Source organism: Oryx dammah, unplaced genomic scaffold (assembly GCF_014754425.2).
Source record: "Oryx dammah isolate SB20612 unplaced genomic scaffold, SCBI_Odam_1.1 HiC_scaffold_25, whole genome shotgun sequence".
Lineage (NCBI taxonomy): Eukaryota > Metazoa > Chordata > Mammalia > Artiodactyla > Bovidae > Oryx > Oryx dammah.
Window position 1 is genome coordinate 11,339,704 of NW_024070209.1, and position 27,775 is coordinate 11,367,478.

A 27,775-nucleotide genomic window follows, 5' to 3' on the forward strand; every position below is an offset into this window, starting at 1 on the left:
TGAGAGTTGGACCATAAAGAAAGCTGAGCACAGAATTGATGCTTTTGAACTGTGATGTTGGAGAAGACTCTGGAAAGTCCTTTGGACTGCAAGGATATCAAACCAGTCAATCCTAAAGGAAATCAGTCCTGAATATTCATTGGAAGGACTGATGCTGAAAATGAAGCTCCAATACTTTGGCCACCTGGTGGAAAGAACTGACTCATTGGAAAAGACCCTTATGCTGGGAAAGAATGAAGGCAGGAGGAGAAGGGGACAACAGAGGATGAGATGGTTGGATGAATACTTTGGCCACCTGGTGGAAAGAACTGACTCATTGGAAAAGACCCTTATGCTGGGAAAGATTGAAGGCAGGAGGAGAAGACGACAACAGGATGAGATGGTTGGATGGCGTCATTGACTCAATGGACATGAGTTTTAGCAAGCTCTGGGAGCTGGTGATGGACAGGGAGGCCTGACATGCTGCAGTCCATGGGGTTGCAAAGAGTCAAACATGATTGAGCGACTGAACTTAACTGAACTGAATAGGGTGAAGTTTATATATTCTTTCTCTGTTTCTGTTAGGAAGAATAAGACTGCTCTCCATGTTCTGATGTAGAAAGATCTCCAGATTATACTAGATGCCTTAAGGGACAGAACAGTGTGAACTGGTGTGCCAGCATTTAGAGATGTGTGCACAGGGATTTAGGTGGGGATTATGGAACCAGATGGCCTGGGTTCAAATCCCAGTGCTACTGTGGGACTTTGGGCAAATCACTGAACCTCTCAGTGCCTCAGTCTCCACATCTATAAAATGGGAGATACACTACTCCTTGCCGCATAGGGGTATTGAGAAGATTAATAAGTTAATATGTACAAAGCCCTCAGAAAGATGTTTGACACATAGCACTTGTTCACTAAACATGAACGAATGAATGAAGATGAATGAAGGAATCTAAGTCACAGATCGTAACCTGAAGTTCTGGCTCCACCTGTGAGAACTTGGGTGTGGCTGAGCTTTGCTTTTCTCATCTGTCTTATGGAAACAGTTTTCTGAGTGTGAGACTCAAATAGTTAACAGGGCCATTGCCTCTTATCTGTGGCACTGGCCTGCCCACAACGTGTGTGTGGGTGTCGTTGTGGGGAGGGAATATGTCTGTGAGCTCTGGCCTCCTGGCCTTACCTGCTGACATCCCTGCTGAACTCGGCTTTTGCTGCTGAGCCAGCACCTGCCTGAGTCTCCCATCGCTGGGTGGGAATGGAGGAGGCAGCCCTTGAACTTGAGGGACACAGATGCAGCCATGGGTAGCAAGTGTTCCTTGGCTAGTCTTCCCGGGGAAGGGGAGGAGGAACAGGTGCTGGGGAAGCACATCTGCTGCCCAGTGGCAAAGGGAGGTTCTGGGACCTCAGGTGACGTCAGCCAAGGTCCTCTTCCTCTTCTCGTGCCTCAGGTCTGGCTGTCACCCTGGCCAGACCAGACGTCAGTCTGCTCCAGAGAACAGGGGGCACACGAGTCTGGAGGCCACGAGGCCTCCATCTTCGTCCTGCCACCAGGCCTCTGGAACCACGGCTGAGTCACTTAGTCTCTCTGAGATGAGTTGCTTTGTGTGATGTGATCTACTCATGTTGTAGGAATGAAACAACAGAGATGAATTTATTTAGAAATAATTAAGTTCTTTGAAAAATACTGCTCATTTGACTGACTTCCCCTTTATGTCAGGCATTTATGGAGCATGATCTATGGGCCAAGTATTCAGGTTTACATACATGTCTCAGGGAACTTCTGTGTTGGTCAGTGTAAGCCGAGTGCTGTAACAAAACCCGTGGACTTGGGGCTTAGACAGTAAGGTCTGCATCTTACTCAGGCCGGAGTCCAGTGCCACCCGGGGGCCCAGCGCCTGCTGTTGTCCAGGAGCCAGGCCCCTTTCACCGTGCAGCTTCCCCTTCTTCTAGAGCCTCACCGGCCTCCACTGGCTCCTCTGTGGGAGGCGCTGGGGCCAAACCTGGAAGTGGCGAACTCCATTTCTACCTACAGCCCATCAGCACCTGGTCGTGTGAGCCCACCTGGCCGTGGGGAGAATGGAAAGCATAGACTTAGCTGTGTACCCAAAGGGAAACGCCAGCTGCTGGGAGCATCAAGCATAGTCCTTACAACAACCTATTGTTTGATGGAGAAACAGGCATGGAGGCAAAGTAATTTGCCCAGGGTCACACATCCAGTAGGTGATAGGAATGTAGATTGCTGGTTCTAATACCTGCTCTTTAATGTCTTAGATCAGTGTTTTCAGCCCAGGCTGTTCATCAGGCGGGGGATCTTTTTCTTTATTTATACGAATTGTATGAAGACATCTTGTTTGTTTGTTTGTTTGTTTTTTAAATAGGCTTAGGTTTGCTGTGTGCACGGCTCTGGGAGATGCTGTGGCCAGCACTCAAAGGCAGAACCCTGCTCCAAGGATCTAGGCCATGACCCCACAGGGTGAGGGGACACGGATGTAGGGGATTCTGACTTGGGGTGGAGAGCCTTGGGTGTCGGGAGTTTGTGCCCAGGGCCTGGGGTCACACCTGGTTCAGTGCTGGGACTTGGTGGGTTGCACTTCAGCAAGGCACTCTTTGAGCAACGAAAGATCAACCTATTATCATTTTTTTTACTTCTCTACTGTTATGCTCTCACATACTGTCTTTGGCTAACAGTGATTCTACATTTGGTTTTTCTTTCTTTAGTCCCCTCTGTTCCTCAATTATAATTTTTAAAAAAATCTACTGCCTCTAATCTTTCTGGATATGGAATAGCAGACAATCAAATATGTTTGAAATGTATCTAAAATCAGAGTGATTAGACTGTGAATTAGACTTAAGGACTCGACTGTTGGTAAAAGCATAAACTTTAATACAGATGGTCCTTGACTTACGATGGCTCAACTTACAGTTTACAGACTTGATGATGGTATGAAAATGATATGCATCCAGAGAAACTGTGCTTTGAATTGTGAATATTGATCTTTTCCTAGCTAGCGATGCATGGTCTGATATCCTTTTGTGATGCTGGACAGACAGTGAGCCGCAGTTCCCAGTCAGCCACGAGATCAAGGGGGGAACCACCAATATACTTAGAACCATTCTGTACCCACACAGCCAGTATGTTTTTCCCTTTCAGTACAGTATGCAATGAATTACATGAGATATTCAGTACTATATTATAAAATAGCCTCTGTGTTAGATGATTTTGCTCAACTGTAGGCTAATGTAAGTGTTCTGTGCCCTTTTAAGATGGGCCAGGCTAAGCTATGTTGTTCAGTAGGCTTGATGTATTAACAGTAAATGCATTTTTGACAATGATAATTTCAACTTACAATGGGTTTATTGGGACATAACCTCATTGTAAGTAGCAGACAAGCTGTATGTCAATTTTATAATTCTATTATAGCAGCAGCAGCAGTAGCAGCATTCTGCAGCTTAATTTATATCCCAGATGACATTGCCATATAAATGAAGCATAACTATTCCATTATAAAACTTTATTTTTTTATTTTTTATTTTTTTACATCATCTTGAGGCAAGTAAGACATTTATTATACTCAAATTTGCATTTGAGAACAATTACATGCTTATGGTTATGAGTGGGGGTAAGTTAAAGAGAAAACTAACTGCAAAATTCTACAGATGGATGGGTGCATAGATAAAATTTTTTTTATTTTTTATTTTACTTTACAATTCTGTATTGGTTTTGCCATACATTGACATGAATCCACCACGGGTGTACATGCATTCCCAAACATGAACCCTCCTCCCACCCCCCTCCCCACAACAACTCTCTGGGTCATCCCAGTGTACCAGCCCCAAGCATGCCATATCCTGCATCGGACATAGACTGGCGATTCGATTCTTACATGATATTATACATGTTGAACATCAATGCTTACCCGGTTGCCCCTCTTACCTCATACCCTTCTTGATCCAGTAAAGATGCACTGGCCTTTCATTTGCCCACAGTGTACATTTTTACTTGCCATATTTTCTTGATTCCAAAAGGTTATTTTATCACATATTATCATCTCTTAAATGGGGTGAATCTTTTAACTGATGGACATCATGGTATTATGCCATGGTTTTCTTTCTTAGTGGCACAATTAGTATATCTTAGAATAAATGATGTCTTAGAGTCAATGAGGAGAAGGCAATGGTACCCCACTCCAGTACTCTTGCCTGGAAAATCCCATGGACAGAGGAGCCTGGAAGGCTGCAGTCCATGGGGTCGCTGAGGGTCGGACACGACTGAGCGACTCCATTTTCACTTTTCACTTTCCTGCATTGGAGAAGGAAATGGCAACCCACTCCAGTGTTCTTGCCTGGAGAATCCCAGGGACGGGGAGCCTGGTGGGCTGCCGTCTATGGGGTCGCACAGAGTCGGACACAACTGAAGCGACTTAGCAGCAGCAGCAGAGTCAATGAAATACAGTATTTTTTATTATTTGAAGAAATTGACAAATTGTTCTGTTCCTGTAGCCTGTCCCCACACTGCGCTGGAAGAAACAACCTCCTCATTCGTGTGAAAGTGCACAACCTTCTTATAACGATAACAAGAATAAGAATAATAATATCTATAAGATTTAGCACTTGTAAAGCATCTACTGTGTGTCCAGCACTGCTCTGGGCACTTTTCATATGCCTCTTCAACAACGTTAGAGCCCAGCTATTATCCCCATCTTACAGATGAGGAAATTGAGCCTCAGAGGTAGAAGTGGCAAATCCAGGGATCCAGGCAGTCTGTCTAGCTCTGAAAAATTATGCCATGTCTTGTGATTCTGGGAGACAGCTGAAGTATCTACCTAATGAAATGAAATGAAGGTACTTAAGTGAAAAGTATCTTCATTTAAATCAGGGCTTCTTACCTATCTATACCTTAAAATGAACCAGGGAGTGTTAGGAACATGCTGGAAGAATTCTTCAAGTAATTTTACAGCACAGTCAGAGTTGAGATCCCTTGGTTTAAATAGTCTGGGTGAGTCCCCCCAGCTCTGCTCTTCTGGGATCGCTGGCCTTCCTTCCTGGTGATGCCACCCGCCCCCAGTCCAGGGAAGCTGGGGCAACCAGGGGCAGCTGGTTGCCTCTAAACAGTCTGAGCCTCTAAAGCCCTTTGAGATGGAGCCCCTGGTTAGTAAATGGGGCTTTGAGACCTTAAACTAATGTGTGCTTTTCATCTTTGTTCCTTTTCTTTTCCTTTCTTTTTCTCCCTTCCTCCTTTCCAGCTCTGGAGCGCACAGAAAATCAAGCAGGTAATTCCATTTTGGACTCCTTTCCTTCGTTCCCTTCTGCTGACCTCTGAAACCCTGCCCCGCCCTGCCCCCACCCCACCCCACCCCACCTGCTTCCTTCTTGCTCTGCATCCAGGCCTGAATCTCTGAAGACTAGAGCTCAGGTCAGTCTGCCTTTCCCTGGGCCCCCTGAGAGCCTTCCCTGTGGGTTCTCTTCATGAATCCTCGTGTTTCTTGTGCGCATGGCATGGGGGACAGAGGGCCTGCAAGGTAGACATGGTCTGCTCTGCCTGCATTCGGCTTGAGCATTTGTCAGGAGGGGAAGCTCCGCCTGTGGCCCTTGTTTGGTTTTTTCTTGCCCAAATGGTAGGAAGGACTGACCAGCCACAAGGCAAGGTGGGATACAGCTACAGGCCACTGGGGTCTCCCCTGGGGGGGGCTCCCTTACCTCCTCCTCCTCTCTTCTCCCACGTCCCTTCTCCCTCCCCAGTTGTCACCCTATGCCCTGTTCCCTGTTCTTGCCAGGCTATTCTACACCCGGACACCAATGAGAAGATCTTCATGCCTTTTAGAATGTCAGGTAAGCCCTCGGGACCCTCTGGTTCTTCTCAGTTTGGGCCACTCTCGAGGGTCACGGCTCCAAGGGCATCCGGATGTTACATCCTGTTGCACACACGGCCACACCTGCACCTGCAAGGTCATTTTGGCTCAGCTGTACAAGACTGGCCAGCCTATGGAGCGTTTGAAATGTGTCTGTCTGTCTTCTCTGCCTGAGCAGTTGGGATGGAGTCCAGGCATCCACAGGTAAATCTGGTGCCCCCACCCCAGGCTGATACCCCTCTCACTTACCTAGTGGCAGCTTCAGGGTGGCGTTTGTTACGGCAGCCCTGCCTTCCGTGAGTCACTCCTCTCTTACCTGTGCACACAGCATGCCTTCCTTCCAAGCCCCGCTCCCTGCTCAGCCCTTTCATGCAGTAAATCCCCAGTCTAACTCCCTTGTCTCTGATCCTACTTTTAACCTGCCCTCTGCATGTACAGGCTGAGTTTGCACCGCTGCACACACAGGGAGGCAGATTCCCATTGCACGGAGACCAGAGGGCAGAGGGGGCAATGGGAGAATGTGTCTAAGATCCCTGCCCCCAGGAAGTCCCCACACTGTGGCCACTAGAGGGACAGCTCTATGTACAGCTTGAAAGTGAAAGTTGCTCGGTCCTGTCCAACTCTTTGCGATCCCATGGACTATACAGTCCATGGAATTCTCCAGGCCGGAATACTGGAGTGGGGAGACTTTCCCTTCTCCGGGGATCTTCCCAACCCAGGGATCGAACCCGGGTACCAGCTGAGTCACAAGGGAAGCCCAAGAATACTGGAGTGGGGAGCCTATCCCTTCTCCAGGGGATCATCCCGACCCAAGAATTGAAGCAGGGCCTCCTGCATTGCAGGCAGATTCTTTACCAACTGAGCGACGCACAGCTTATGTACAGCTTAGTGGCCTAGAAAGCCCTTGCCTGTACTCCGGCTGGGGCCGGCGTGGTTGCCCTGCCTCCAGTTCTGAGAAGCTAAGGTCCTTGTCCAGAGTCACAAAACAGAGGCCAGTCTCACAGCAGGGTGCTGCCGCCTCCTCCACGCCAGTTCCCAGGGTGGTGCGGGGCGGGTGGCAGGGCGGCTGACTGCTGCCTTGGGAAGCCCCACCGAGGGAGGTTCTCAGTCCAGGAGGTGAGTCAGCGTCCCCACCCGCAGAGAGCCTGACCTCATGAGGGTGGGGCAATATAGCCAGCCAGGTGATGTCACTGTGTAAACCGGGGCAGTTAGTGCCCGGTGACCCTGGCCTGGCCGTGAGGAACTCCAAGGCAACGAAGGTTCTTGTAGCCGTGGCTGTGGGTGCTCCGAAGTACCTGCACGGGGCCATAGCAGGCTCTCCCGCTGAGAAACTTATCCTGCAATTCTCTCCTCAGTCTTTGGGCCTCTCTCCAGTGGTGTGGGTAGGAGAGCGGTCTCCTGGTATGCATACACAGGAGACCAACGTTTGCTCTGAAGTGACCCATACAGGTGTGCTTCCCTGCTGCGTGGCCAGCAGCTGACTGGCTGCTGGGAGCTAGAGGCTGGGACAGGAGGATGCCCACCTACAGCAGTGAGTGTAAAGGAGGGAGCCGTGTCACAGGCCGAGGCCGTGGGCAGCCATGAGGTGGAGCCCGGGGCCCAGCGGCACTGCACGCAAGCCCTTCCTGATCTGTTGAGGCTGTCCAGCCAGGGACCTAGAGATTCAAAGAGCTCTGGCACGAAGTCTCCAGTAATGGTCATAATGCCAGGAAAGTAAGGGTGTTTTAGAAAGGCAAGATGAGGGAAGGTGGAGGACATTCCGGGGCCTTCAGAGACACTGTGGAGAGTGTGGGCAGGGACATGGACGTCACGGAGGAGGTCGTGGGAGGACCACCAAGTGCAGAGTGCCAGCGCCCCAGCCGTGGGTGGCCCCCTGCAGGAGTGGGGGCCCTGGTTTTGGAGCAGAATGAGAACTGAGGGGAACAGAGACAAAGAGGTTGGGGGACACAGGGGAGCCCTCTGTCCTGGGGAGGGCTGAGCTGGGAGAAGGGCTGGGGGCTGGAGATGCCTCCTGCTTAACTGACCCGAGCCCTTTCCTTGGGGCCACTGCTAAGATCAAGGTCAGAAGTCTGTGGCATCTCGGTTGAAAGGCAGGTGGGGCAGAGGATTATACAGCTTGACTCTTCTCTGTCCTCTCACAGGTTACATTCCTTTTGGGACGCCAATTGTAAGTATTACCTTCAAAGGGTTTTCTTTTCTAAAATGTTTTTTAATGTGTAGCTTTACATCACCATTCATAAATATTTGAGTGAGTTGCTGATTTAGGATAAACTCCTGGAGGGGAATTTTTGTAGAAAGCATCATGTATTTCTTTTTAATTCTCTTGATGTGTGTTATCAAACCTTTTCCCATAGATTGTCAGTAATTAGGACTTGCTGGTTTGATTACAGGGAAGTTTTTTCAGGGAGCTTGGGAAGTCAGAAAGTAAGGATGCCTTCTGAAAGCTGAAGAACTCAGCTATTTTTGTTCAGTTTTGAAATCGAGATTAAGTTTATTCAAAATTTTTTTTATATTGGAATAAAACCAATGTACAGAGAGGTTGCATTTATCATAAATGTACAGCTTGATAAATTTTCACAAAGTGAGCTCAGCAAAGTAAACATCACTTAGATAAACAGCATTATCAGCATCTCAGAAAGCTCTCGTGAACCCCTCTCGGTCTCTATCTTCACAGGGAACCACTTTTCTGATTTCCTTCATTATATTCTCATTTTGCCTGTTATCAAACTTTATATAAATGGAATCATTTATATAAATTTACGTTTTGGGGGGCCTGGCTTCCCTCATTCAGCTGTTTATGAGCCTTATTGTTATATGTAGTATTAACTTGTTCTAGTTCATTGCTGCATAATATTCCACCACACATCCTCAGTTCTCTTATATTTTACCTAGGAGGCCAAAGAGATAACAGCTAAGTGAGAGATGTGATCCTAGAATCAGAACTGGGTTCAGCACAGGTGTATGTGTAAAATGATATCGCAGTTTCTTATAAAATTAAACATACGCTTACAATGTGAGTCAGCAATCCTACATTCAGGTATTTACTTTAAGAAAAGTAAATACACATCTCCGTACAAAATCTATACATAAATGTTTATAGTAACTTTTTTCATATTAGCCTAAACTGATGGCCAAGATGCCAACAGATGTTAAAACCACTAAGTGAAAAATGACTGGGAACAGGATATTTACCTAGTCTAAAATTTCCTGTTTATTTCATAAATATCATTCTATATTTATTAATTTATAGCCTCCTATAAATAAGGGTCTTCCCTTCTACCTCCCACTTTCTTGTTTTTTAAAATTATCAGTATAGTCTTATATATTTTTTGTGTTCCATGGATAATAATTTACTTTTGTCATTATTCATTTTTATATAAAAATTGTGCTAAATTTGACCAGTAGAGACCCTTAAGGCAATTTTTCTGTCCATTTGACATGACATGTTTTTTATTCTTTGAATGTGTACTTCAATACTTACTGGCACAATGTATGGATATTCCAAACTCATCTTGTAGATTCTCTGCTCTGGACCTGGGCTCATCCATTTCTCCAAAGAGCCTGATTCCCTTCAGAGGGGAATGGTATTTAGAAACCAATATCTAGCTATCTAGGTATGCTCACTGTGCTCATTGTCACTGGAGTGTCATTGCTTCTAGCCCCTCTTAGCAGACAGATCTAGGACATACAACTTTTTAAAAATCATGACTTCAGACTAATATATCTAATTCCAATCCAACATCCTCCTTCCGTTCCATATCTACAATCTTTCTTCTCCCTGAGTGAGAATACAACAATGTATTTATTCAGTTACAAAATCTTGTATATACAAATAAAAGAACTTCAGCATTTCTGCATTAATGCCACTCAAACATATATTAATCCACCAAAATGTACTAAATAAGCCTCAAGATTTCTTTGAAGCTCTTTTTGTCCATGGAATAGATCCTACATATAGAGCATATAGTTAGAGGACTGTATTCAAAAGTTATTTGAATTATTTTCTTCTGTGTGTATATGTCATTTATTTGAGATATAGTTAGGTTTATTTGTTTCTGTTGCCATTGAATTTCAGATGTTTCCCCATTCTTATTGATTTATTTTTGAAACTATATAAAATATCAACATAATTCAAAAGTCAAAGCTATATTGCGTGCTTTGTGCTAAGTCGTTTCAGTTGTGTCCAACTTTTTGTGACCCACCAGCTCCTCGGTCCATGGGATTCTCTAGGCAAGAATACTGGAGTGGGTTGTCATTTCCTTCCCTAGCGGATCTTCCCTATCCAGCGATTGAACCTGTGTCTCTTATGTCTCCTGCATTAGGAGGCATGTTCTTTACCACCTAGCTATATTAACAAGGCATAATACAATTCCATTTCCCTCTCTAACCTTCATGGGAGGTCCTTCCCACTCATCCTCTCTAAGTAAATAATCTTATGCTTCTATTTCTTTTTGTAAAAATAAGCAAATGCAAATATATTTTCCTTTCTTTTTTATAAAAGGTAGCATACTATATACGGAGAAGGCAATGGCAACCCACTCCAGTATTCTTGCCTGGCAAATCCCATGGACGGAGGAGCCTGGGAGGGCTGCAGTCCATGGGGTCGCTAGGAGTCGGACACGACTGAGCGACTTCACTTTCAGTTTTCACTTTCATGCATTGGAGAAGGAAATGGCAACCCACTCCAGTGTTCTTGCCTGGAGAATCCCAGGGACGGGGGAGCCTGTTGGGCTGCCGTCTTATGGGGTCGCACAGAGTCGGACACGACTGAAGCGACTTAGCAGCAGCAGCAGCAGCATACTGTATAACCCTTTGTCTAATGTTTTTTTCACTTAACGACATACCTTGGAAATCACAGTATATCAGTTTATAGAGATCTTCCTCATTCTTTTTTTAAATAGCTGCATAATAATCTACTATGTGGAAGTCCCATAATTTACTCAACTGTTTTCTTACATGGCTTCCACCTGCCTGCAGTGTGGGAGACCCTGCGTTCAATCCCTGGGTTGGGAAATCCCCTGCAGAAGGGACTGGCTACCCACTCCACTATTTTCCTACATATGGACATTTAGATTGTTTCCATTATTTTGCCAGTATGAATAAGCAAGAATAGATACTCTTGTACATATGTGTTTTGATATTGTTGGAAATATATATTAAAGGTAAATTTGTAGCTTTTCTGCAAGGAGTAATTAAACAGTCATTTCTGGCAATATTGAGCATGAAAAAAGAAAGAGGATACAAATGAACAATACTAGGACTAAAAGACAGAATAATTAAACCTATAATAGAAGTTTAAAAGATCAGAATGCACTGAGCAATCTGAGGCAGTAAATTTGAAGACTTAGGAAAAATGGATACATTTCTAAAAAAGTATAGATTACCAAAAACTGCCTAACAAGAAGAAATACAGGATTTGAAAAGATCTGTAAAGAGAAAGAAATTAGATCAGTTGCTTAAAATGTATGCACCAAAGAAGTAACAAACAAACCAGAACTTACCATTAGGCTCTTATGATCTTTCAGGTGAATACACTCAAAGGAATAGCCAAATTCAATCTTTACAAAACTCTTTAAAGAGAATAAAAAAGAGGAAATGTTCCCCAATTCCTTTATGAGGCACTTTGAGATCAATATCAAATAAGCAGATATAAGAAAGAAAAATTTTAGGCCAATATCACTTATGAAATTATACATAAATAGTCTAAATGAAATAATAACAAGTTGAATCCAGCAATGTATTAAAATATATCATATAATATTTACCAAAAATGGTATTTGCCAAAAATTCTCTAATACATTAGAGAATGTATTAGTTAATTAAATTGAAGGAGAAGTGATAACTTAGTAGATACAGAAAAATCATTTGATACAATATAACTCCATTTATAATTTTTTAAAAAAGATTATTTAGGTCTAGAGGGGAGGTTCATTAACTTAATAGAATATCTGTCAAAAAAGAGAAAAACAACCAAACCCCATAGCGAGTACTATTCTTTAAAACATTTTTTATTTGGAGGATAATTGCTTTGCTATTTTGTGTTGGTTTCTGATGTACAGCAACATGAATCAGCTTTAAGTATACATACATCCCCTCCGTCTTGAGCTTCCCTCCCACCCTACCCCCATCCCAGCTCTCTAGGTCATCACAGAGCCCTGAGCTGAGTGATCTGTTTCACACATGGGAGTGTATATGTCAATGCTACTGTCTCAATTCGTCTCTTTCTCCTACTGTGTCCGCAAGTTCATTCTCTATGTCGTGCCTCTACTCCTGCCCTGGAAATAGGTTCATCAATACCATTTTTCTGGATTCCATATATATTCGCTAATGTACAATATTTGTTTTCCTCTTTCAAACTTACTTCACTCTGTATAACAGGCTGTAGTTTCATCCACCTCACTTTAACTGATTCAAATTCCTTCTGCGTTATGACTGAGTAATATTCCACTGTGGGACTTCCCTGGTGGCGCAGCCGTAAAGAATCTACCTGCCAATGCAGGAAATGCGGGTTCACTCCCTGGGTTGGGAAGGTCCCCTGGAGAAGGAAATGGCAACCCACTCCAGTATTCTTGCCTGGGAAATCCCATGGACAGAGGAGTCTGGTAGGCCACGGTCCATGGGGTCACAAAAGAGTTGGACCTGACTTAGTGACTAAACAACAGCAACAACAACATTCTATTGTATAAATGTACCACAGCTTCTTTATCCATTCACCTGTTGATGGACATCTAGGTTGCTTCCATGTCCTAACTGTCACAAATAGTGCTGCTGTGAACATAGGGCACAGGTGTCTTTTTGAATTATTGTTTCTCAGGGTATATGCCCAGTAGTGAGATTGCTGGGTCATATGGTAGTTTTTATTTATTTTTTTAAATATAAATTTATTTATTTTAATTGGAGGCTAATTACTTTACAATAATGTATTGGTTTTGCCATACATCAACATGAATCCGCTACAGGTATACACATGTTCCCCATCCTGAACCCCGCCTCCCACCTCCCTCCCCATACCATCCCTCTGGGTCGTCCCAGTGCACCAGCCCCAAGCATCCAGTATCCTGCATCGAACCTGGGCTGGCGATTCGTTTCATATATGATATTATACATGTTTCAATACCATTCTCCCAAATCATCCCACCCTCTCCCTCTCCCACAGAGTCCAAAAGACTGTTCTATACATCTGTGTCTCTCCTAGTTTTTTAAGGCTCCATACAGTTTTCCATAGTGGCTGTATCAATTTATATTCTCACCAATAGAGCAAGAAGGTTCCCTTGTTTCCATATCCTCTCCAGCATTTATTATTCATAGATTTTTTTTTTTGATGACGGCCATTCTGATGATGGCCATTCTACAGTGAGGTCACTGTCGTTTTGATTTGCATTTCTTAATACTGAGCAATGTTGAGCAACTTTTCATGTGTTTGTGGCCATCTGTATGTCTTCTTTGGAGAAATATCTGTTTAAGTCTTCCACCCATCAATTTTTTTTTTAATTGGAGGATATTGCTTTACAATATTATGTTGGTTTCTGGTGTACAACCATGCGAGTCAGCCATAAGCATACAGATATTCCCTCCCTCTTGAGTTCCACCCATTATTTGATTAAGTTGTCTGTTGCAAGTACCATTCTTAAAGTTGAATCAAATAAAGGTAAAATCTTAATGTCTGGGACAGAGTAAGAATGTTTGATAATAGTGCTTTTATCCATCATTTTCCTAAGAGACTAACAAGTAGAATAAGACATGAAAAATATCAGGATTGGAAAGGAATAAACACAAGTATTCATGAGAACAGGCAAACTGTGGGAACTACTATTTTATAAGGTTTCTGGATGTAGGACAAATATGTAAAATCATTGCTGTATGCCTATAGTTCAGTTCACTTCAGTCGCTCAATCGTGTCTGACTCTTTGCGACCCGTGAACGGCAGCACGGCAGGTCCCCCTGTCCATCACCAACTCCCCGAGTCCACCCAAACCCATGTCCATCGAGTCGGTGATGCCATCCAACCATCTCATCCTCTGTCGTCCCTTTCTCCTCCTGCCCCCAATCCCTCCCGGCATTAGAGTCTTTTCCAATGAGTCAACTCTTCACATCAGGTGGCCAAAATATTGGAGTTTCAGGTTCAGCCTCAGTCCTTCCAATGAACACCCAGGACTGATCTCCTCTAGGATGGAGTGGTTGGATCTCCTTGCAGTCCAAGGGACTCTCAAGAGTCTTCTCCAACACCACAGTTCAAAAGCATCAATTCTTCGGCGCTCAGCTTTCTTTATAGTCCAACTCTCACATCCGTACATGACCACTGGAAAAACCATAGCCTTGACTAGATAGACCTTTGTTGGCAAAGTAATGTCTGCCTATAAGCCTATAGCAAACATTTAAATTTTGATTTAAAAAAAAATTTTTAAATAGCACTTAGAATGATGTTACCCAAAATAAATTCAAGAAAAAATAAATTATCCAAAATAAATTCAAGAAAGGATATGCAAGACCTTTATGGAAAAACTTATAGCACTTTATTGAAGGCCACTGGAAGCCTTCAACTAAATAAATGGATAAATATATCACCTTGGGTAGAAGTATTTGTAATCATGAAGATACTCATTTTCTTTAAATTATATTCAATATAATTCCAATCAAAATAACAGGGTTTTTCATGGAACTTAACAAATTGATATTAAAAATTAATGAACAGGCTAAACTGGTGTTGGAGAAGACTCTTGAGAGTCCCTTGGACTGCAAGGAGATCCAACCAGTCCATTCTAAAGGAGATCAGTCCTGGGTGTTCATTGGAAGGACTGATGCTGAACCTGAAACTCCAATATTTTGGCCACCTGATGTGAAGAGTTGACTCATTGGAAAAGACTCTAATGCCGGGAGGGATTGGGGGCAGGAGGAGAAGGGGATGACAGAGGATGAGATGGTTGGATGGCATCACCGACTCGATGGACATGAGTTTGGGTAAACTCTGGGAGTTGGCAATGGACAGGAGGCCTGGGGAGAAGGCAATGGCACCCCACTCCAGTACCCTTGCCTGGAGAATCCCACGGGTGGAGGAGCCTGGTGGGCTGCAGTCCATGGGGTCGCTGAGTCAGACACAACTGAGTGACTTCACTTTCAGTTTTCACTTTCCTGCATTGGAGAAGGAAATGGCAACCCACTCCAGTGTTCTTGCCTGGAGAATCCCAGGGACGGGGGAGCCTGGTGGGCTGCCATCTATGGGGTCGCACAGAGTTGGACACAACTGAAGCGACTTAGCAGCAGCAGCAGCAGCAGCAGCAGCAGGGAGGCCTAGCGTGCTGTAGTTCATGGAGTCGCAAAGGGTCATGACTGAGTGACTGAACTGAACTGAACTGAAGGGCCAAGAACAGCCAAGACAATTTTCAAGAATGTGGTAATAGGAGAGTCACCTTAGGAAGTAGTATAGAAGTGAAAGTGAAAGTCACTCAGTCGTGTATGGCTCTTTGCAACCCCATGGACTGTAGTCCATGGAATTCTCCAGGCCAGAATACTGCAGCGGGGAGCCTGTCTCTTCTCCAGTGGATCGTCCTGACCCAGGAATCAAACTGGGGTCACCTGCATTGCAGGTGGATTCTTTACCAACTGAGTTTTGGTTTGGGTTTGGGGATAGGCAAATAGATCACTGGAGTGGAATAGAAAGTTTGGAAACAGGCCCATACCCATATGGAAGCTTGATATTTGACAGTTCAGTGGAGAAGAAAGATGGACCTTCTAACAAATGATGCTACCTATATGGAGAAGAAATAAAGTTAGATTTCACCTCACACACAAAACACTTTCTATATGAAAAGAAAATACTTGCAGCACTGTTTATAACAGCAAAATAAAGGAAACCACTGAAATGCCCATCAACAAGAGAATGGAAAAATAGGTCATGATTTAGTGATACTTTAGAAAACAACACAGGAAAGAAAAAAATGAACAGGGCTACAATTGTCAGTACTGATAAATCTCAAAAACAATGATGAATGAAAGAAAAATAGCAGAGTAATAATACTGTCTGGTGTAGTTTATGTAATGTTTTAATATGTAAAGAAATATTATATATACTATATATTAACATATAACAATATATAATAATATATATTTATGGGTATATTTTTCATGGAGTCATAGAAACATTCATGGGAACAGTCAGCAACAGATTCATGATACTACTTACCTCTGGAGAGAGAGAGCAGCGGGGTCTAGCAGAACAGGAGGAGCTTCATTCATATCTTTTATGTTTCATCTTTCAAAAAGAAAATTTTTGCAAAAATTTAACAAAATAATTAGATTTGGCAGTATGTGGATGTTCATTATACTATCCTCTGGACTTCTCTGTACACTTGAAATGTTTCATTTTATGCATGTATTTTAAATATGTATCAGCATGTTTAGGCATATCATTCTCATCTCTATCCTTTTGTAGTTTCCCTGAAACTTCTACATTGTTCTGAAATATTCTGAGAAAGTATTATAAACTTCTCCCACCATAATTGTGTGTGTTTAATTTCCTTACATTTCTCATAGTTGTTGCTCTGTACATTTCAGTGCAGTGGGGTTTGGTATGTTCATGACATTTTTATCTTGAGGTTATAATCTACACCTTCCCACCTCTCTCTTTCTCTCACAGTTGCACACATACACACACACACATGAAATATCTGTTTCTTTGAATATCGTTGTCTTGAACTCTACTTCATCTCATGTTAACATTTCTATTCCCTTTTGTTTGTTCAACTTGTAAATTGTTGCCTACACATTTTCATTAGAGTGATATTTCTGTGTATATGTCTCTCATAGACAAAACTGAACTGAATTCTACTTTTTTTTCTAACCCACTTTGAGAAGCTGTCTTTAACTTCAATAATTAATAGAACTTGCTCTTATTTATTCTGCCACTGGTTATTGTGAGCACTTATCCCAGCCATCCAGTAGTAAGTTTGTTACTGTTTCCATTTATTTTCCTGATTTATGCTAGACTGATAATTTTTATTGGTCCTTTTTGTTTCTTAAGTAGTTTGGAAGGGGACCATCTTAATCCTCTCTAGTTACCATTTACCTGTAATGTGTTATAGAGAGATTTCATTGATATTTACCTTATCAATATCAATAACTGAATAGGAGATAGGATCTCCCCAATCCTACTCATAAAGGGAGAGATTTTTAGCACACCATCTTACCCTGTTTTCTACCATTTCATTCATATGCACTTGCCCAGATTTTGCATATAGTCTGGAATCTCACCAGCTTTTTGAACCCTTGCTTAACACCTATATTAAACTTCACAAGTATTTAGGCTGCATGTGTGTGTGTGTGTTCTCTATGCTTGGCTAGAGTACTTTTTTGAATAATATTAAGAGTGTGTGGGCAATACTTTCTGAGTCCTTGCATATCTGAAATGATTTTTTTCCCCTCTTATACATGAACAATAGTTGGCCTGATTCTCTTTTTCTTTATAGGTAAACCTCCCCCATTCCCTTTGGGATCTTTTGGTATTTTTTCTCTTTTTATCTTTGGAGTGCAGAAATATACTTAGAATTAAAAAAATCTTCTACATATATTTTATAAAATTATACAAGTAATACATGAATATGTTCTTTGGAATTCAAAAATATCACTAAGAATTTTTTAAAGAATATTTTTAAAGTTATACAAGTAATACATGAATATGTTCTCTCAACTCAGAATTCAAACAATGCAAAAAAATATTAAAGTTCCTCTGACAATCCTGAACTCCAAATCTGTTCCCAGAAGTAATCTCTATAAGAATTTTAGTGTGAACTTTCAGGACCTTTTTCTAGGTATTTGCATAAATATGAATCATCACTAAAAGTTTTGTTTTGTTTTATATCTTTTCCATTAAAAATACAAAAATATACTTATTTATCTACAAACAGCTTAATTACACTTAGCAGTTTGCCTATGTAAAGATCTCTTTCCTTCCTTCCCTCCTCGTTCCATTTTTCCTGCTGAGTAACATTCTCTCCCATAGTGATGGATTTAGACTGTTTCTGATAATTTTCTATTAGAAATAACAGTGCTGTGGGAAAATCCTTATAAAGCTTTTCTTGTACAAGTATGAGGATTTCTTAAGGGCCCATTCCAGAAACTGAGCTTGCTGTGTAAAAGGCAATGCACATTTCCCTGAACAACAAAAGATCTCACTTCTTTTCGTCTATTTATTGACTATTTACATTTCTTCTTTTGTGAATTAGCTATTAACGTCCTTTGTCCATTCTTCCATTGACTATATTTTTCTAATTAATTTGTAAGTATTTCTTATATGCTACTGCTGCTGCTAAGTCGTTTCAATAGTGTCCAATTCTGTGTGACCCCATAGATGGCAGCCCACCAGGCTCCCCTGTCCCTGGGTTTCTCCAGGCAAGAACACTGGAGTGGGTTGCCATTTCCTTCTCCAGTGCAGGAAAGTGAAAAGTGAAAGTGAAATCGCTCAGTCATGTCCGACTCTTCACGACCCCATGGACTGCAGCCCACCAGGCTCCTCCATCCATGGGATTTTCCAGGCAAGAGTACTGGAGTGGGTTGCCATTTCCTTCCCCAATTCCTTATATACTTGAATATTAATCCTTTGAAGTATATATATTAGAAATCTCTTCTCCTAGCCATTCTTTCTTTACTCTCTGGTGTCTTTGGTAGAAAAGTTTTAAATATTGATTCTTAAAATATAATGGTCCTTTTTAGGATTGAGCTTTGAGTCTTGTCCCCACTTCTCACCTACATCTCCTTTATTAAAATAACTGGATTTTTGAGAGTTGTGTCTAGGAATCAGCTTGTAGATGTATTTATCAATTCTTCTGTTTTCATTTTCTAATTTATTCTCATTTTCATAATATCCACTTTTCCTCTTTGATTTGTTATGGCTGGCTTTTTTTTTTAACTTATTGCTTTGAATTTATTCTTATTTAGTCTCGTTCTTTCCTTCTAATGAAAAACTCTTTAGGCCTCTGAATTTGCTTCTGAGTATATATCAGATACTTGGCTATGTCTAATATGTTTTCATACAATGATCTATATTTTTATTTTTGAAATAAGTTTGAAATTATAGCTTTGAATCCTCTTTAATCAATTAGTCAGAAGAATAGATTTTAAATTCCAAATGATTGTGTTTTAAAATTATATATTCTTTTATTATTATTTCTAGTTTATCTTATTTTTAGAGAGAGTGACCTCTACAATTTTGCCATTTGAAATTTATTATGGTTTTCTTTGTAGCATAGTATATGATTATATGAGAAGTAAGACCGTTTGTATATAACAAAAAGTTCAAAACAATAGTAGTTTAAACAAAATAATTTATTTCTCTCTCAGATCAAAGAATTTTGGAGATAGGCAGAACCCACAGTCATTGTGAATCCAGACTTCCATTTTTCTACATCATTCTCAGTGCTGACTTCTAGTGTCAGTAACTTCATAGCCCAGAATGGCTGCTGAAGTTCCAGCCATCACATCTACATCCCAGGGAGGAGAAAGAAGGGAGAAGTAAAAGGATGTACCTCTTATGTGAGTCATTTCCCTTTAAGTAGTCCTCTTCAAAGTGTCACACAACAGTTTTGTTTATATTACATTAGAAATTAGCTGGATATATATAGTCAATCCCCAATTATAGGGATTCGTTAGTGAGAAAGAAGAGAAGAATAGCTATAGGTAGTCAAACAAGGATCTTCCATAATAATTTTTAATAAATATTCCATCAGTGCTTAAAAATAAAGAGATGTATCATTTGGCATCATCTCTCTCAAACCACAGAAGTTGAGTTTGGGGCTTATTCCTCATAGGAGGTCAACTGGACCCTTTCAAAATTAATGGCTGCCATCAACTGGTATAATCTAGCCAACCCAAGGGATGTCCACACTCTCTCTAGTTCACAAGTGTTACTGAGGACACCCCGTGGTTTCCCTCTCTCTCCTCTTCCTAAGACAAGTCAATCACCCCAGGGCCACTACGGCCTTGTAGGCATCGTAGGAACGTGGGTGCTGATTCCCCTGTTGCTCAAGGCTTTACTGCTGAAGTAGACACTGTGAATGTCCTACCAGGACCAGTGCCTCCCAGCCCGGAGCAAACATCCCTCTGCGAAGAAATGTGTAGGATGTGAGAACAGGAATCCTAGCCTCTGACACCCTGTATGAACACATGATTGGGATTAATGGGCAGCATGACTTGGGATGGTCTCAGTGGCAGCTGGAGCAAAATGACAATACTCACCTAGCCTCCCTAGGTGAGACTCACTTCTTAGCCCCAAGTAGCTGTATCCCAGGATTCAGAACAGCTGGGCCAGAGGCCAGGTCCTAGGAGGAGCCACTGGTTGTGGAGAACCTGTGGCCTTCTATCTGGGCACTTTGATGTGGATAAGCAATGTGAGGACTCACTGGCCCCACTCCCTTCTTGGGGCCACCACCTTGCCCAGTAAGGAGGGAGCACTGTGATTGTCTGGGCACTTCAACCCCAGGCCTGGCTTCCACCAGTTACATCACCTCTCCTAAGACCCTGCTGTCTCCTGGTAGCACTGAACATCTCAGTAAGGGCGTGGTCTGAAGGGGAGTGAAGGTTCCAGTCCATGCCTTAGGGAAGCCCCTGCTCTGATAGAATGGGTAAGAAATATACACATGCAGAAACCACTAAAATGCTTACCAAAATAGAAATGGGGTGCCAGCGAATGTGCTAGGAACTGGGTCCCTGAGTGATAAAGGGAAGGGGTGAGTCAGGCTGGCAGGTGTCTTGGCTAAGATGCTTCTGGAAGTAATATCCGAATTACCTCCTGCACAGGTGAGCATCCCTGACTTGACACCCCCCTCCCATGCTGCTCCCACCTTGTCTGAGAGTAACCCTGCCCCCATCATGCTCACTCCCAGAGCTCAGGAGAAACGAGCTGGTTTTCTCCCAGAAGCTGGTGCCAGTTTAGTCAGCAGATTTCACAGATCTACTGGCACCCATGTAGTGTCTTATTTTAAGCTTAACATTTGAAGATGGAAACTTTTCCCCCTTTGATGTGTGGCAAAGAGATCCCAATTTATACATAAGCATGGCGGCTAAGCCAGTGTACCAAGGCTGTTCCCAAGGCGGGTGCAGTTCATGGCTCCCTTTTTCAGGTACCTTCCTAGAAAGACCCCCAGCAACTGTGATCGCTTCTGACAATTGGCATCTAAGTCCTCAGGTTTCCTTCAAGAGATATGCAGCCCTGTGCTTTCTGGGCACGTGTGGCTGGGAGAGGCAGGGCCAGGGTGTGAGCCCCCATCTTGCCCTCTCTGCATTTCTCCAGCTGCCAGCCTCTACCCTTGGCTTGCATAATGTCTCAGGGCAGCGAGCCTGAGGTTATCCCAGGCAGCCTCGGTGTCTCCCTTCTCAGCCCTGAGCTCCCTGACACTGCCGTCCTCCTCTCCTCTCTCCTGTCATTCTGGGAGTCTCGGAACTCAAGGCTGAAACCCCTCATATCCAGCTGAGAGGCCGAGGAGGGCAGACCAGGAGCATCCTGTCAGTGAATTCAGAGGTCTCAGGTTACTTCCAAACCTGACATTTTCTTGGGACTTGAGGAGCCCTATCTACTCTGAACCCTCTCATTTTAATGCTACAGATGACCGTGTAGACTTAGAAACCCCATTTCTGCAAAAGTGCTGGTATAAGTCACATCCTCTCTGTGGGGAGGAAGGGTGGACCATGGAGGGTTCGCTTACGTGAGGATTTGGCTGAGTCTCAGGGCCTTTCTCACATCTCCCAACCCTCTTCATCCCAGACTCCACTTTTTCACACATTTCAGTCCCAACCCCAATATTCTTCCTGGCCATTGTAATCAGACACCAAAATGGCTGGTGTCTGATTTGCTTCTCACTGCAGCTCTGGCTTAGTTTATACCATCCAAGAGGTGGGGTTCAGTTACACTGGAATGGACCAGTCAGGGACAAACATTCATTTGACAAAAGATATTTTCTTGAAACGGTTGGGCTGCTTTAAATAGCAGCACCCCTAATGCGCCCGAGTGTTACTTTTCAGACCATTAGCTATAGAAATCAGAAGATGGAGACAAAGTCGAAGGAAAAAGCAGGCAAATTGTTGAGTACCAGAGCCCATGCAAGGTCTTTTGAAAATGAAGAGGAACATTTTAGAACTGAGCGCATCAGTGTGGAGGAAAAGCGTGTGATGCTAAAGGACTGTTGCTTTGCCGGCGAGGACTCCCAGGTATTTGAGAAGTGAATGTTATGTGGTCTCATCCCTCTGAAGCATCTGGAAGCTCTCAAGGAAGACAGATTTTAAACATATATTTACTACCAAGATAAATACTGCAAAGAAGGCAGGCAGGGTGCTGAGAGAGCGTGTGACGGAGACCCACGTCACCTTGAGGGCTGGCGGGGGCTTCCTGGAGGAGGTGACAGCTGACCGGAAAGCCAGAGGTGAGGAGGGACTAGCCGAATGTAGATGGGGTGGAGGGTGGCAGGACTAATATTTCTGCCATTTTCCTGCCAAGCAAGACGATTCTGTACCTATAGTCTTCCCCTGACTTAAATTTCACCACTCAGTCGTTTAGACACACACCCTGCTTCCCCTTTGAATTTTTTTAATACTTTTAAAGTTTTCTTTTTCTTATCACTTGAATCACTTTCATATGAGTGCCAGCCCAAGGGGTGGGAGGGTGCTCAGTTCTGAGTCCCAATATCACAGTGGCTAGAACTGTGGCCCGCAGACTTGCTGCCTTGCCCTTGTCATCAGTTGTTCGTGTCCCCCTTCTGGCCAAGCAGATGGGGGTATTTGGCGCCTCTTTCCCACGCTGAGACCTCATCTCTCTGCAGAGGTTAGAACGCCTTGAAGGTGGAGGGCTGAAGTGAAGTTGTGGGTTTTCTTGTGAGCCAGTTGCCATAGGGGTACAATCGGCCCTGTTCCTCATTCTATCCTGAGATGAGGCTCAGTTACAAACTTCCCTTCTTTCTAGACCAGCCAGGGTCTGGGCCAGGCCCCAGAACTGGGCCAATGGTCACCAGTTGGAGTAGGTTGACAAGCTGGCCTGCTCAGGAAACAGCATCGGGAGGGAAGACATTAGTATTGGTACAGGTGCATTAGTAGAGGTACTGAATTTTGCCCAGGAAGGACAGCATATTCACTATATGAAGTAACCCTGTACCAGTCAGCTATTGCTACTATAGTGCTGTGTAACAAACATCCACAACATTGCAGCAGCAGCCATAGCATTCATTCTTAGGGATCTGCAGTTACCCGGGAGTTTGGCTGGTCTAGACTGGGCTTGATTGAGGCAGTTTTGCTTCTCACTACAGGTCTGGGGTCAACTGGGAGTCAGCTCAACCAGGCTGGACTCTGCTCCTCACGTCTTATTCTCCTTCAACGAATGAGAACACTGGTCAGGGCATGTCACCTCTTGGCAATGTTAGGAGCACAGAGGGCCAGCATAAATAAGGTCTCTGAGGCCTGGGCTTCGAACTGGCACACTGCTACTTCCTCCCACATGCCACTGGCCAAAGCAATACCAAGAGCATGGAAACAAACTCCTTCCCTGGCACGGGTATGCAGGGACCAAACTCAGTCTGCCCCCTCTTCAAAGGCCGAAGCCTCATGCAATCAGACTTTAATCAAAGGAGTAAGACAGAGATGGATGACGGTGATCATTGTCACAATCCATCATAGATCTTTTCCCTGGCCAAGAATGAGTTAATGTCGTTAATAATGAGCTAGCAATGTTCTTCCAGTGTGTGCTGAGTGCTTTGGGGAACATCAGAAAGAAAAGCCCTGATTCTACCACCAGGAGTTTACTACCCTTTGTGGACTACATGTTGCTCAACTGTGTAATGTGGACTGTGAAGGTCAGAGACTCCAGAGAACAGCAAAGACTAGAGAAGAATGAGATAGAAGGAGAGGAACCATAGTAACACCTAACACCTGGGGCGGGGGCGGGGCGCATGCTCTGTTCCAGACATCGTGCCCAATTCTTGCCATGCCTCACTTCTTCTCCTGGTCATTCAGAGACGTACCAGGACCATCCCCATTTAACAGATGAAAAAACAGAGGCACAAAGACCTCGAGTTACTTGTGCGTGGTCACACAGCCAGTGCATATAAGAACCAGAACTGGAGTCCAGCTCCTCCCACCACCAGAGTCTGAGCACTGGTCACGAGGGCCTGTGGCCGGCCACCCAAGGGGAAGAGGAAGCAAAGGCAGACAGATGTGCAGAGAGGACAGCTGCCAGGGGGCGGGAGCCGTGGAGGGGACCCCAGTCGTGTTATGAACTATAAATGAGAGCAAAGATAGGATGTGCGATTTGGCCGAGGTCCTGCGACAAGATAGGGTGCAGGCTGGGAATTCTGGCTGTCGGCTCTCCTTCATGTTCCCTGGTCCCAGCCGCTTTCTGGGCTCTCTACCCGCTGGGCGGCCACGCTGAAGCATCTCCGCCTTGGAAGAGGTGCCATCCACTGGCATTGAAGCCGGCGGACTGGCTCCCTCTCTCTATGCATCTCTTTCCTCCTTTCCCCTGCCGTGTTCTGGAAAGGGCAGCGTGAGGGAATGTGGGCAGGTTGCACCAGAGATATACATCTGAGAACTGAAGGAACATTTATTTTTAATTTAGACTTAAAAAGAAAAAAGGAAGTTATAAAATATCTGCTCTTGCTCCTGGGATTGTGCAGATGGTGCTGCGTGTTGCCTAATAGGGAGCGGGGCTGGCACCGCGTGCTTGCGGCCCCACCAGCCACTGTAGGAACCTGGAAGGCGGGTCCCGGTTCCTCTTGCCTCAGCCTCAGATGGCTCCCTTGCGCCCCCTTTGGCCAGTGTGGCATGGTGTTCCGCTGCCTTCTCACCTCACCCTCCCTGACTCCCATCTGCCCATTGCCTGAACCTCCTCCAGTGAAGCTCATCTCTCAGCTGTTCCTGCTCCCAGGAGCACACAGGTGCATACCTCAGCTCCAGCCTACCACCTCCTTTGGCAGATAACCAGACCTCTCTTTTCCTCAACTCCTGCTTGGATGTGAGAACTTATCAGTTTTACACACATCCAAATACCTGTTTAAACCATCTAGTCATTTCCATGCCCAGGAGTTATAGAAGACATCCCCATACATTTTCCTGTTTGGCCTTTGTTTTTACTGTGGTTCGATGCTGTATATTCAACTCTTCTGGTAGTCTCCTCCAGAAGCTGATGGAGCTCAGTGCATAGAAGATGCTCAAAAATGGGCGTATAATGTGACTTTTCCTTTGTACTCAGGCAGTTGAGCTAGAGAAGGAAGCCCTAGAGAGGTGGGGCTCCCAAGCCAGAAATCAAGAGACCTGACTCTTTCTCTAGCTTGCTTTGAAGCCTCTGGCAGATCACTGAATTTGTCTAAGCCTCAGTTGCCCCATTTGTAGAATATCGAAAGTAATCTTTATTTTGTTTGGACCCCAAAGTTATAATAAAGATCTTGAAAGTGACATAAGGAAAAATGCTTAGTGAATCAATCGATTACTTCATCTCTTTAAGAAAGTGTGCCAAGGCACAGGTGCCCAGCCTGTGCAGGGGTTTGGGACAGGAGTCTGGTCAGATTGGCCAACCAGATGAAAAACTCACTGGTTACACTGTGTGTGTGTGTGTGTGTGTGTGTGTATTGTATAGACTGGGTACTAATTTGCTTTAGTTTAGGGCTATAGTTTGTTCTGAAAAATAACTCAATATCACATAAAAAAGGCATGCCATAAAAAAACCAAATAAGTTGAAAATGAGACAAAAGGAAAGTTAGAGGAGAAAAGGAAAAATAAAGGTATAAGTCCAGTTTCACACAGGACACAGGCAGTGTGGTCTGCCTCCTTGGCAGATGTGGGTTGTGGAGACCCAGCCTGGACACTTTGACAGTCAGTGCAAAGAGGGACACAGTTGGATGCCCTGTGTCTATAAGAAAGGTGCAAACCAGATGTTCAGAAGTATAAATTTCTGGTCCTGAAACCAGAAAATTTCCTCCAAGAGGATTCATAAAGGGGACCGATGTAATGGACAGTGAGTGTCCTGGACAACAGCTGTCTGGTAAATACAGTGAGTCCCATGGGCCACATCTTATGATGGTCCTGGTGACCCAAGCGCAGTTCAGGGGGTGCAAAGGGAACTGAGGGGGAGAGTGCAATGTAGTTCATAACTCACCTGTGTTATGTAAACCAGTGGGTTAAGGGAATGTTTCCCAACGTGGAAAATAGCTTTTATTTCCTTGGGCTTCAGGAGGCAGGCAGACATACACATACGTACATGTACATCCTAGTGCGGGAGAATGCACACACACTCACACACGCACACACACACACGCACACACATATATGCATACCACACACTCATGGGCTCACCTGTCTGCCCAGCTGTGGCCTCTCTAGGCTCAGCTTCCTTGCTGTGGTCTGGCTCCTGACTAGGGCCCTAGGAGGAGATCCTGGGTCCCCTGGGGTTCCTTCTTGGCAGGACTGGTGGGAAAATTCCCTTTTACAGACAATGGAACCATCTGTATTGGCTTCATACCTACTACTTGGACTCTGGGAATAGAATTTAAGTTGAGATTGGAACTCCAAGGCCAGCCTCTTCGTCCTACAGGGGAGAAAGCTAGAACCCCAAAGGGGCAAGTCTTCTGCTGGAGACCACACAGGAACAGAGCCAAAGCTGAGACCCCAGGTCCCTGATCCTCACTCCAGCACCCTAAGCTGTCATTGTGAAGAAAAATCGAGTTGGGATCTTACTTGGGGGAGAAAAATATCACAAGATAATCCTTCACTGGTGCTGTGGAATGGCTTTACATTATATAATTTTATTCAAACTGATATGGGCCAATAAATATAAATGTGTATGCATGTTCACTGTTTTAAAACATTTTAATGTTTAAAACATGATTTACTAATGCTGCTAAGGATGTCTAGAATTTGATTTACTGCATAGAATTGAATGTTTATACTTGTTCCTTACAGAAATTCTTGCCAAAGAGCCATTTTATCTACAGGAATAATAAATAAGTCAATATGTGGATGGCTGTGCACATTTTTTCCATATGCAGCAGCACTTGGTAGATGTTATTTTGCACACAAGCACTCAAAAGGTAAATCTGACAGACACACATGAATCCTTGAAGTCTAAGATGTGGTCAGTGTCAAGATCAGGTGATTAATCTGGACATAAACCAAAAGAATAAAGTCATTGGGTCTAGGTCTTAGGTGATATTTGGGCTTTGGGAATAATGGGTCCACACTTACGTAACCAGACTTGGTCATATATGTGTGTTTATTCATTCATTCACACATTCAACAAATACTTATTAGACATCTATGTTTCATTCAATAGCCTAAATATAGTGTAGGTTTTGCTTCATGGGGGCCCAGAGATAATATATAAATTTCCCTAGTTGTGTTGTTAAAACACTTAAGGCCTTTAAATACGGAGCTTCCCAGGTGGACCAGTGGTAAAGAATCTGCCTGCCAATGCAGGAGGTGTGGGTTCGATCCCTGGGTTGGGAAGATCCCTTGTAGGAGGAAATGGCAACCCACTCAAGTATTCTTGCCTAGAAAATTCCATGGACAGAGGAGTTTGGTGGGATACAGTCAGTGGGGTCGCAAAGAGTCAGACACGACTGGGCACACACCCTTTCAGTTCAGTTCAGTTCAGTCGCTCAGTCGTGTCCAACTCTTTGCAACCCCATGAATCGCAGCACGCCAGGCCTCCCTGTCCATCACCAACTCCCGGAGTTCACTCAGACTCACGTCCATCGAGTCCGTGATGCCATCCAGCCATCTCATCCTCGGTCGTCCCCTTCTCTTCCTGCCCCCAGGACTGATCTCCTTTAAAGCCTTTGAAATGAATATTACTGAGTCCTCACAAAGATCCTGTTGGACAGCTAGGGTGCGAAGAAGCCAGGTTAGCTGGGTGGAAGTAAAGGGGCTCGTTTTGTGTGTTCCTTTGTTTTTATTGTTCCCCTGGATACCAGTTGTGAAAA

The 27,775-nt window shown here is 43.9% G+C and overlaps 1 protein-coding gene across 2 annotated transcripts in view; it reads left to right on the forward strand.

Annotated features, from left to right (window-relative positions):
- Positions 1–27,775, forward strand: part of SFXN5 (sideroflexin 5) — a 125,312-nt gene that overhangs the window by 35,954 nt on the left and 61,583 nt on the right. For both annotated transcript variants that reach the window (XM_040223933.1, XM_040223932.1), the window contains exons 4-6: positions 5,226–5,252; positions 5,757–5,811; positions 7,973–7,998. In XM_040223933.1, the coding sequence (XP_040079867.1) occupies positions 5,226–5,252; positions 5,757–5,811; positions 7,973–7,998 (108 nt within the window). The remainder of the gene's footprint in view (positions 1–5,225; positions 5,253–5,756; positions 5,812–7,972; positions 7,999–27,775) is intronic.